Source organism: Adiantum capillus-veneris, chromosome 17 (assembly GCF_014529385.1).
Source record: "Adiantum capillus-veneris isolate H3 chromosome 17, ASM1452938v2, whole genome shotgun sequence".
NCBI lineage: Eukaryota > Viridiplantae > Streptophyta > Polypodiopsida > Polypodiales > Pteridaceae > Adiantum > Adiantum capillus-veneris.
The window spans coordinates 155,688,216-155,700,641 of NC_140947.1; the positions used below are offsets into that span (position 1 = coordinate 155,688,216).

At 42.0% G+C, this 12,426-nt stretch overlaps 1 protein-coding gene across 1 annotated transcript in view; it reads left to right on the forward strand.

The window, feature by feature from the left end:
* Positions 1–11,856, forward strand: part of LOC147438375 (non-specific lipid transfer protein GPI-anchored 5-like) — a 45,646-nt gene extending 33,790 nt beyond the window's left edge. Inside the window, exon 2 of the mRNA XM_086487673.1 lies at positions 11,677–11,856. Coding sequence (XP_086343799.1) covers positions 11,677–11,774 — 98 coding nt within the window. The 3' untranslated portion in view covers positions 11,775–11,856. The remainder of the gene's footprint in view (positions 1–11,676) is intronic.
* The last annotated feature ends 570 nt before the right edge of the window (positions 11,857–12,426 follow it).

The following is a 12,426-nucleotide window of genomic DNA, read 5'->3' on the forward strand; positions in this document are numbered from 1 at the left end:
CCAACTCAGATCATACAACAAATTTCTCAAGGCTTTCAGATTGGAATATTCAGACAACCGGGGAGATGAGGACATCCTCTATGAGATAGATAAGATTAAACAAGGAAATTGTCAGTAAGAAGTTATGTTGAAAAAAGTAAGGAGTTAACTAGGCAGTTGCAGGAGCCACCGTCGGAAAAGAGGCTACGAGTATGGTTTCTAAATGGGTTCCGCAGTAAGAAGCTCAGAGAACAGGAGGTTCCTGCACCAACAAATAATTTTAATGATTTGGTGCAGCGAGCTTTGAAGCTTGAACAACAGGCTAAGAAGGAGGGGAGTCACAAAAAGAGGAGGTCTATTAGTAGCAATTCTTCCACTGAGAATTATGATTCCAATGAGACCTCCAATAGCTCTGAAAGCATCTCAAATGAAAAGAGCAAAGACAAGGCCAAGAAGGAGTCTTGGTCTAGAAATATTGATGAAATGGGCCGGCAGATTGTTGATATCAACCAGACCAGACAACCAGTTAGAAGAATAGAAACTTGGTGTTCAAGGTGCAAATCTAAAGATCATGTTTCCAATGATTGTCCATAGTGTACTTATTGCAAAGCATATGGTCATTTATGGAACAATTGTGGCATTCACATTCATAACTTCAAGAAGGGAAAGGATTTGTCTATAGTGACATTTACCAATGTTGAACCAGCCAGAGTAGAGACGAGCAGTGTACCCCAAGAGGAGAAATCAGGTACCAGTGCTACTGGTACTGGGCGGCAGATACCAGGGAGGTATTGGTTGGGGCCGGGGTCGGGGTAACTTTCAGAATCGAAGACTTAACTGTTATAGTTGTGGCAAGTATGGACATTTTGTGGCTCAATGTCCAGAAGCACCTAGCACTGCGGCTACTAAGGCGAAAGCCCCTGAGCCAGTTCTAGTACGAGCAACTACATGCAGTAAAGGGGTAGTCATTGAGGAAATTCCAGATGAGCCGGCCAAACTAGTCAGTTCTAAAACTATCAAATGGGCTCAGCAGAGAGAGGTGTGGAAGGCAAAGGGTAAAGAAAAGGTAGTCATTGAATGGCAGGAGTAGAGAGAACTAGCGGCTAAGATCACAGAAGATCTAGCCAAGAAACTACCAGAGCAGCCAGAAAGTTATGATTCCCAGGTCATTCAGAATATACCAGCGCAGGCTTTCGGGAAAACACAACCAGATCAGTCGGGGTCTGGGATTCCTGAGACTATGTTGGCTGCAGTTCAGGGATTGATGGAGGAAATAGGGAACGTTAAATCAAATATAACTGCAACACGAAACACTGAAGGAGGCACAAAAGGTACCAGAACAGAGGAATGGCACTGTCCAGATAATTTCAATTCTTCAAGTTCTGATAATAACTCTGATAAAAAGAAAGAGGAAATTCATGTTAAAATTTGTGAAAGAATGCAAAAATTGACAGTTGAACTAGATGACATTAGAAAAACTTTGCCTGAAGCAGCAAAATTCATTAGACAGTGAAGGAAGGCTAAAGAGGAAGCCAGAGCAGTTGACTTGGTTGTTGTTAGAGATGATGAGGTGCCGGTGATCCAGGTAGACTACAAGGTTAGAAAACAGTGAGACCCACTATCTGGTGTCATATTGGATGGAGGGGCAGGAGTAAGCATCCTGAGGGACACACCTTCATCAAAGGATGGGTATCACGAACTTGAAACTAGCACCTTTCAAAGTTCGAATGGCCGATCATCGAGTTGTGCAGGCAACTGGGATGATAGAAAGTATGCAGATAAGGGTGGGAAAAGAAAAGTTCAAGACCAGTTTCTTAGTACTAGATATGCAAGGCACATATGGGATGCTACTGGGGCGCCCATGGTTGCGAACGGCACAGGCTGTTCACGACTATGCTAATCGGACTCTGACAATACAGGGCACCAATAAAGGAATTCAAATCCAGACAAACAACACTAGGAACTGGAGAAAGGCATTGTGACCAGAAGAGCTTTGCCAGAAGTATGGAGTAAAGAAAATTGAGAGGATGCTGGCAGCAATGAATATTTTTCCATTGGATGAGATAAATCTAAATGCAGTATTATTTGACAAAGATCAAGCTGAAAGGAAAAGGAAGCAATTTCCAGGTTAGTTCATCAAACTGAATTTTGGAGAATGACCAGTTCCGCTAACTAGAAGGCCAGAAAAACCAGTTGACTCTACAAGAAGAATTCTCAGATTCCAGTACGCCAACGACCTCTGAACAGGTACACTCTAAGGAAATTACTGAAGTTTAGAATGATGGGTCAGAATTAAGGGGTCCATCCTGGGATTACGCTGAGGAGTCAACCAAGAGAAAGGGAGGTGGACCTAACTAGTTTCTTCCAGATGATAAGGAAATCGAAGAATGGAACCTGGGTTCTGAGGAAAATCCTAGATTAATCAAATTCAATAATCATCTAGACCCAGGAATGAAAGGAAAAGCCCGAGACATGTTCCAGAGGTACAAAGATGTATTCTCATGGGAACATACTGATCTAAAAGGGGTAGATCCTGAGGTCTGTCAACATAGAATACCTCTGAAACTCGATTCAAAACCAGTGCAACTGCAACAGTATTGAATAAATCCAAATTTTTCTAAGAAGGTCAAGGAAGAAATCGATAACCTTCTGAAGGCTGGGTTTATCACTGAGGTCGCTAGTAGTGACTGGTTATTTTCTAATGTTGTAGTGCCCAAGAAAATGGGAAAGCTTAGAGTTTGTGTGGATTATCGGAAGCTGAATGCTCGGACCATCAAGGATCCTTTTCCATTACCTTTTAGGGACATGCTTCTTGATAAAATTGCAGGCCACGTGATGTATAGCTTTATGGATGGCTATAGTGGCCACTGGCTATAATCAACTACAGATTGCTCCTGAAGACTGGGATAAAACTTCTTTTATTACTGAATGGGGAGCATTCATGTATCTGGTTATACCGTTTGGTCTTTGCAATGCTCCAGCGACCTTCCAAAGATGTATGATGGAAATATTTTTTGAATTTCTCCACCGATTTCTTGCCATATTCATGGACGACTTCACTGTCTATTCAACTCAAGAGAAGCATTTACTCTTTTTGGAAATGGTTTTCCGACGCTGTAAGGAAAAGAGAATTTGTCTAAACCAATTTAAATCTGTTTTCTTAGTCTAGAAAGGACAACTACTTGGACACATAGTGTCCAGAACTGGCATAGACATGGCCAATGAAAAGATCCAATGTATCCAGCAAGCTAAGGCACCATGCACGGCATTAGAGTTAAGCGCATTCTTAGGATATATCAATTTTTATAGAAGATTTGTTCATATGTTTGCTTCCAAAGCATTACCTTTGTATGAGCTGACAAAGAAGAACAGCAAGTTCATTTGGACTGCTGAATGTGAAGAGAGTTTTCAAGTTTTCAAGAATGCCATTATTAGTAAGCCAGTCCTTCGACAACCAAATTGGGATGTTATTTTTCATGTGCATGTCGACGATTCAGGACTGGCAATGGGAGCAATAATGGCTCAACCAGAAGGGAAGACTAATTATCCAATGTATTTTGCCAGTTGAAGATTCAGTTAGGCTGAACAAGGATATACTACTACGCGGAGAGAAGCCTTAGGAATGGTTTCTAGTGCTACTAATTTTCGACACTATTTGTTGGGCAAGCTATTTCATTTTTATGTGGATCATCAGGCATTATTATTTTTTATAAACAAAGTCATTATTCAAGGAAGATTGATAAGGTGGGGAGTTTGAATTCCATATATTTCATAAGCCCGGTAAAACCCATTGTGGTGCTGATTTCCTATCTAGGAGTACTGATGGCTACTCCGAAGTATCCTTGAGAGATGAGCCAATGGACACAGAGTTGTTTCAAGTAACAGCTAGGAAAAACATCGATCCAGAATGGTATGATGTATATCAATTCATTTCTAAAGGAGGATTCTCAGAAAGTTGGCTCAAAATCAGAAGAAGGCTTTGATTATTAAAAGTCTGAAGTTCACCATCATCGGAGGATTCCTCTATAGACTAGGAGTAGATGGGGTTCTCTGAAGGTATATGTGCCAATGGAAGGGAGAATGCAAGTTATTTCTAAGGCACAATGATGGGGATTTTGGAGGATATTTCTCCATTGATATTACTTACAATATGATTTTGCAGGCTGGATTGTGGTGGCAAACTCTAATATTTGATGTTAGAAGCTTTGCAAAACATGTGATATCTGTCAGAGGATGGACATACCAACACCAGCAGATATGACACCTCTTACTCCAATTCAACCATTGAGAGTATTTATGAAATGGGGTCTGGATTTCATTGGTCCATTCAATAAAGTCACTCCAAGCTGGAAGAACCAATATATATTAATGGCCACTTGTTATGTCACCAACAAATGGGTGGAAGCCAAAGCTCTTCCAGATAACACCACGAAGTCCACTGCTCTTTTCCTATTTGAAATAATTATCTGCCCGTATGGATGTCCTATGGAGATTGTGTATGATCAAGGGACACACTTTATTATTGATACTATGGATATTCTGATGGAAATTATCTCAGTAAAGCATCGGAAGTCAATGCCATATTATCCAAGGTGCAATGGGCAAGTAGAGAGCAGTAATAAAACCATCAAGACCATTCTCACCAAGATTGTCCAGAAGGAGACACACCATTGAGATCTTAAGCTCCAGACTGCTCTATGGGCCTACAGGACAACTCATAAAGTCACTACTGGACTAACACCGTTCACAATGGTGTATGGTACTGAAGTTGTAGTGCCTATGGAATTTGTGATTCCGAGTCTTAGAATGGCGGTAGAATATGGATTGGATTTTAATCATAATCTTAAAAATAGACTCGAGGAATTTGCAGAGTTGGATGGGTTAAGGCAAGTGCTATGCTGGAACAAGAAATTGTTCAGCAGAGAAGAAAACAATGGCATGACAGACGAATCAAACTTAGGGAGTTCCAGAAGGGCGACTTGGTTCTACTCTATCAATCCAAACTAGGGCCTAAGAAACCAAATTTGAAAATAGCTTGGGCCGGTCCATATGAGGTTGATTGGGTGTTTTCCAATGGCACAGTAAGGTTGAAGGATTTATCCGGATTACTGTTGCTGGGTGTTTATAATGGGGCCAAGATTAAGCTATTTTATTCTAATCAGAAAGAGACTTCCAGAGAAGAAGATACTGGCATTCTTGGAACTGATGGCAAGGAAAATTAAGAATCAACCATTCTAAATATTTTTCATGTACAACCAGTACCAGAGCGAGTCAAGGTGTCTTCTAAGTCTCAGTACGACAAAGCAGTGCCAGTGGCAAAGACAGTATCGTATCTGAGCTAGTATCAATTTTAATGGGCAAAAGAGTCAGTGGGACTGCATTTGATAATCATATGGAACATGAGGAGTATTAGCCAATGCATGTGTGCCACGTTGCTGACGGTGCAAAAAACTCTAGGAACGGTAAGTAGTGGAGCTTTTATGGCGTATAACAGTAAGGCGAGTGGGCATTATTCCTCATAAATCTCTTGCGCGACGCCTGCCTGTTGTTACACATTCGCCATCGCCAAGCTCTGAGGCTTCTTCACTACAGCCACAAACCACCTCGTCCGAAGAGTCCATCGATCACTGTCTATCCTTACCAGACACACCTAGCTACGGCTTTGACTATCTAAGTAAGTCTTCTTCCTCTATAGACTCATTGTCTTCATAGTGCATGGGCAGAAGAAAAATGTCAAAGAAGATGCAGGATACCATAAATGAAACTTCGACACTCATTACCCCTATTAAAACTTCTCTACCACTTATTCCCTGTAGCAAGATACAACGATATGTGTTTATTGAGCAAGCTGAAGCGTTGCTGCAAATGTGGGATTTTCATGTAGTGGTACAAGCCACAAGAATAGATTTTGACACGGTTATAATCAAGCAAGTTCTTGATTCCTTAAATGCCGAAGAGGGCAGATTTATAGTCAATGGTATGAAAGTGTCAGCAGCTCCTAACGACATTGCTTATGCTTTCAAAATGCCAAATGAGCCAAAGTCGACCATAACAACTGTAGAACAAATGAATTTAGCTCTCACGGAAGGTGAAGCAGCCAAGAAAAAACAAAACACTAGTGCACAAGGGATTCTAGTAGCAGGTCTGACGTCCCCGCTGTTTATCGATTTGTGGCTGAAGCTATTAGTCTGAAAAATAACCCCACGTATGTGTCAAAAAATTTGTTTTCGATGTTGCTTGCAAAAAGATTGGATGCTACATCTCCAATCAACTTACCTCAAGTCTAAACTTACATAGCAATGTCTCTATGTAACTTGTTTGACACAATGCAATACCACCATCACACTCCTCAACTATGCGCCCAAGTAATGATGCAACAGCCCTAGATCTTTCATGAGCATTTGTAGAAGTTTCCCAATAAAGAATCGCTTGGTATGTCTGGCAATTTCTTTATTGGGCAACTTCTATAAATGCTCATGATCAGGTACGGATGGCTTGGAGTGAGAAGCCCATCCCAGAGACTAACAATGTTGACTTATCTTCAAATAAAGAAGCCCCAACCACTCAGTTGGCTCTAGCTGGACAAAAGAGGAAGGCCACGCACGTGGAAGCTAGTAGTTCAAAGAAACCAAAGACTACATTGGCCAAAAGCAGTGCTTTCTTAAAGCAGCTAAAAAGTCAAGCTAAGTCTTCGCCTACTACAAAATCTTCAGTAGGCCAGACTTCAGTAGGCAAGGCTTCAGCAACACCTAGAGGATAGCCTCCAGCAAGGATTACTGCTGGGACCAGCCAACAACAAGAACAAAATTCCAGTAAACACCATTACTAGAAAAGACCGGCACGAGAGGACCAATGCTGATCAGCTGGCGGTTCATACTGACAAGGGAAAGGGTCCATAACCTACCAGTCCGGCGAGCAAAAATCCTATTCCTTTGAATGAATTGGCTTTATCCTTAGCCAAAAAAGACAGGCTACAATAGTTGTAGAATCACCCTCTCAAAGGACGACTAATCCTTTAGAAACTTGACTTTGGAACATTACCATGCATGGCTCTTGTTACGATTTATGAGCCAATTCCCTTTGACCCAGCGATGGTAATGGATGGTTCCTCAGTGCTTATCCAATCATCATGGAATACAATTGTCAATGCTCTAGGGCAAATGAGGGATGCCTCAGCTTCCATTGATGAAGTGAATAAGCTAAATGAAGAATTGGACAGCAGTCAGCAGAAAGTTCAAAAATTGAAGTAGGACATATGGGCACAATCTTTGCGGCATAGTATTCTTGAAAATCAGTCAGCCAGGACAATTCAGACATTGGAAGTTAACCTGTCAAAGCTTGAAACAGAGAATAGGTAGCTAAATGAAGACAAGGCAGAGGCTCTGAGAAATGCTGATAGATTTGAGACTATGCTGAGAGTGAAGAGGGTTGATTTCAATGCACTGCTGACTAGCCACACTGCATTAAAAGACTCTTTAACATAGAGGTATATATATAATAACTTGGATGATATTCTGAATCCAGAAGGCAATGTCACTTTCAATATGGATAATTTGAAGGTACTTATGGAGACCATGTAGAGTGACTTGCAAGATAAGCTTTCTGAATATAGCAGTGGTTTAGCAAATCAATATGGATAATCTGAAGGTACTTATGGAGACCATGTAGAGTGACTTGCAAGATAAGCTTTCTGAATATAGCAGTGGTTTAGCAAATCAAGCTATCCTGGACTACATTGATAAGCTTATCACACTGAACGAGAGATTGAGACATCAACAAGCTCCTCTTACTGGGATGTATTTGGAAGATGATTTTCTTCTCTCTGATGTAGAACACTTTCAAAGGCTATATCTCGGCACGAGAGAGATGATTTAGCATTGGAAATCAGCTGCCTTCCACAATCAAGAATTGTGTCAACTGCCTGTGCATCTCAGCAGCATCCAGCTGTTGGAAAGGGTACCTGAGTGAGTGCTGACTTCTGATGATAAGATAGTCAATCCACGCTAGCAGCGATAGTCCACTACCAATCGACATTCTCTAGCCCTTGAATTAGATCTACTGCTTGGAAACAGACCTTCATACAAGTGCATTAAGGAAGTAAGAATCAACTAAAAGAAATTCTACTTCAAATGCAAATTGCCAGAGGAGTTTTGGACCAGAGAGTGCAGGCTATTATTGAAGATCAGACTTCCAATAATAAAGGACCTTGGACTCAAATGACAGTACGGCAACATGCAACTGCTCTCCAAAGACTCTTTCAGCTAGTCCGGGTGACTCGAAAGATGATGCAGCAGGAGAACCAAGTTGTACTTAATTTCCTAGAATTTGTGCCTGATTCACCAGTTCTCCTGTATGCATTTCCTGCTAAGGAAGCTGGGTTCAGTGGAAGGATACTGGGTAGTTCCATCTCAGAATCAGACGATGGATTTTCCCAGTGAGGCACTAGTATTTCTTTGGCTGAGCACCCTTGGAATTACAATTATAAGAGTGTCAATCATTCAACAAGCATGAAGTATGGTGTAAAGCTAGCAATATTGAAAGAGTATTGCCATGAGCAACATCGGCCATACCACGAGGAACATCGGCCAAACCAGCCACCAGCAGGGTTTAGGGTCTAGGCTAACCAAAAGGCCGGATGGTTTCCTCAACAATCAATCAGAATCAGGCGGTGGAATTTTTTCCAAATTTTTTGGAATTATACCAAAATTCAAGAAAGGAGGGAAGGATGTAGAAGGCGAGGACAATTGTGCAGGCACGAACTTTCTCTTAGAAGGACGAACAATGGATTAGTCACACATCAATAATTACCGAAGGCAATTACTACAGTAACTCTTGGAAGCTATAAATAGGACCCGTTACATTGTAATTGGGCTTCTTGCTTCTTAGTCTCTTGGCTTAGTTGCTTATCTTTTGGCTTTGGCTTCCAAGTATTCTCGAGTTACAATCTCTTCGCCTCTAGCTTCACTTTGTAATCGTCACTGTTGTAATCATTTGAGCTTAAACCCATTACACCTTGTACTGATTGCCCTTGAACTATTAATCTGAAACTGTAAATACTTTTCCTGTCGTCTAGTATGTCTCTCATCTCAGTATACTATTTCAGTTCAGTTAACTATTTCATTCCAGTCTCAGTTCTCTATTCCAGTTTTCCTAACTGAACTGACGACCTACCATTAGCTTTAAATTCTAACACTGGAACCAGCTACCTGAAGAGATCAACTCCAATTCCAGTGAATGCTATGGAGGGGGGGGGGAGCGAGAGAGAGAGAGAGAGAGAGAGAGAGAGAGAGAGAGAGAGAGAGAGAGAGAGAGAGAGAGAGATGAACTTTATAGCAATTGAGAGGAGAGAAAGGAGAGGGCTTGCCTGGACCCTACTTACATTGACTCCACCGCATCGAGACCACTGTTTAGGAAAAATAATTTTTCCAAACATACAAATTTCGTTTCCATGAATTTGCCAAGCAGAAATTGTAGAAAATTAGGTTATTGTTTTGGTGTTTACAATATTTTTCTCTATTTGGAGCGGAATTTTTCCTTTTCCCCTTGCTTCCTGGAATTTTGAAATTGGAAACGGCACGATATTAAGTTGAGACACATTTTTCCCGAACATTGACCGAGACACACACTATGTGCGTGCTGTGGACACACACACAGAGAGAGAGAGAGAGAGAGAGAGAGAGAGAGAGAGAGAGAGAGAGAGAGAGAGAGAGAGAGAGAGAGAGAGAGAGAGAGAGAGAGAGAGAGAGAGAGAGAGATGCACTTTCTAGCAATTGAGAGGAGAGAAAGGAGAGGGATTGCCTAGACCCTACTTGCGTTGACTCCACTGTATTGAGACCAGTGTTCGGGAAAAATCAATTTTCCATGAAATTGTCAAGCGGAAATTGTAGAAAATTAGGTTTTTTTTTTGGGTGTTTACAATATTTTTCTCTATTTTGGGGAAAAATTTCTCCTTTTCCCCTTGCCTCAATCGGCATTTTGAAACTAGAAACGGCACGATATTAAGTTGACACATTTTTCTCTATTTTGAGGCGGAATGTCTCCTTTTCCCCTTGCCTCGGGTGTTTACAATATTTTTCTCTATTTTGGGGCAAAATTTCTCCTTTTCCCCTTGCCTCAACCGGAATTTTGAAACTAGAAACGGCACAATATTAAGTTGACACATTTTTCCTGAGCACTAACCGTGACACCTACTATGTGTGTGTTTGTGTGTGTGTGTGTGTGTGTGTGTGTGTGTGTGTGTGTGTGGGTGAGAGAGAGAGAGAGAGAGAGAGAGAGAGAGAGAGAGAGATGCACTTTCTAGCAATTGAGAGGAGAGAAAGGAGATTAATTTTTTGATCTTTAACACTGGTTTTCTCTATTTTGGGGTGGAAAGTTTCCTTCCGCACAATTTTAGGCTGATACAGATTTAACGCGAACACTGGAGCTAGCTCTACTGCCTGCACATGCACACGCACACAGTGCACACTCAGCCTGACCTACCTTAGACGCCCTGCCCAAGGTGCAGGAAAGCAGAATTTCTCCTTTTCCCCTTGCCTCAACCGACATTTTGAAACTGGAAACGGCACGATATTAAGTTGACACATTTTTCTCTATTTTGGGGCGGAATGTCTCCTTCCCCCTTGCCTTGGGTGTTTACAATATTTTTCTCTATTTTGGGGCCGAATTTCTCCTTTTCCCCTTGCCTCAACCGGCAATTTGAAATGGGTCCCGGCACGATATTAAGTTGACACATTTTTCCCGAACACTGACCGTGACACCTACTATGTGTGTGTGTGTGTGTGTGTGTGTGTGTGTGTGTGTGTGTGTGTGTGTGTGTGTGTGTGTGTGTGTGAGAGAGAGAGAGAGAGAGAGAGAGAGAGATGCACTTTCTAGCAATTGAGAGGAGAGAAAGGAGAGGGCTTGCCTAGACCCTACTTGCCTTGACTCCACTGCATTGAGACCAGTGTTTGGGAAAAATCAATTTTCCATGAATTTGTCAAGCGAAAATTGTAGAAAATTAGGTTATTTTTTTGGGTGTTTACAATATTTTTCTCTATTTTGGGGAAAATTTTCTCCTTTTCCCCTTGCCTCAACCGGCATTTTGAAAGTGGAAACGACACGATATTAAGTTGACACATTTGTCTCTATTTTGGGGCGGAATGTCTCCTTTTCCCCTTGCCTCGGGTGTTTACGATATTTTTCTCTATTTTGGGACGGAATTCTCCTTTTCCCCTTGCCTCAACTGGAATTTTGAATCTGGAAACGGCACGATAAGCAGTTGACACATTTTTTCCGAACACTAACCGTGGCACCTACTATGTGTGTGTGTGTGTGTGTGTGTGTGTGTGTGTGTGTGTGTGAGAGAGAGAGAGAGAGAGAGAGAGAGAGAGAGAGAGAGAGAGATGGACTTTCTAGCAATTGAGAGGAAAGAAAGGAGATTAATTTTTTGATTTTTAACACTGGTTTTCTCTATTTTGGGGTGGAAATTTTCCTTTCGCACGATATTAGGCTAAGAGTAAGACAGATTTAACGGGAACATTGGAGCCCGTGCTCGAAAAAAACCTAGGTTTAGTGTAATGCCACCTACAAATATTGAAATTCACCTCTAAATTATATATTTGAAAGTGAAAAAACCTACAAAATTTTGAAAAATTAGTGTAATTCGGTGTGAAAACCTTCAAATTTTGTCAATTTACCTTTGTTGTTTCAAATATGTAGGTTTGCCAAGTTTCTGGAAAAAAAAAAATTCGAGCATTGACAGTCTCGAGCAAGCTCTACTGCGTGCACATGCACACGCACAGCCTGACTTGCCTTAGACGCCCTGCCCAAGCTGCAGGAAAGCGGAGTTTGTCCTTTTCCCCTTGCCCCAACCGGCATTTTGTAACTCGAAACTGCATGATATTAAGTTGACACATTTTTCTCTATTTTGGGGCGGAATGTCTCCTTTCCTCTTGCCTCGGGTGTTTACAATATTTTTCTCTATTTTGGGACCGAATTTCTACTGCCTGCACATGCACATGCACATGCGCATCGTGCACACTCAGCCTTTCACGCCATGCCCAAGGTGTAGGAAATGCTGGAGTGCGCGCTGTCTCTTTAATTCAAGGGTCTGTCGAAGCCTTTCGTAATGTGGTAGGGCACCTCCACCTCGCTCCCTACATCTCTCTGCATGCATGTGTCTATGTGTCTCCCGCAGGGAACACTTCGGCCGCCTCTCTCTCTCTCTCTCTCTCGTGGGCACTCAGTCGTGGCACTACGTGCATGCCCCATCACCATGCAGGTTGAGCAGGCCATGAAGAGCCGCCGAGGTCACGTGCATTACCAACGTAATCAAAGCACCTCTCTCTCTCTCTCTCTCTCTCTCTCTCTCTGTGTGTGTGTGTGTGTGTGTGTGTGTGTGTATCCCTGTGCCACCGGGCTTCAGAATGCACTCTTTGGATCATGCTAAGCTAGCCACATGGGGGGGGG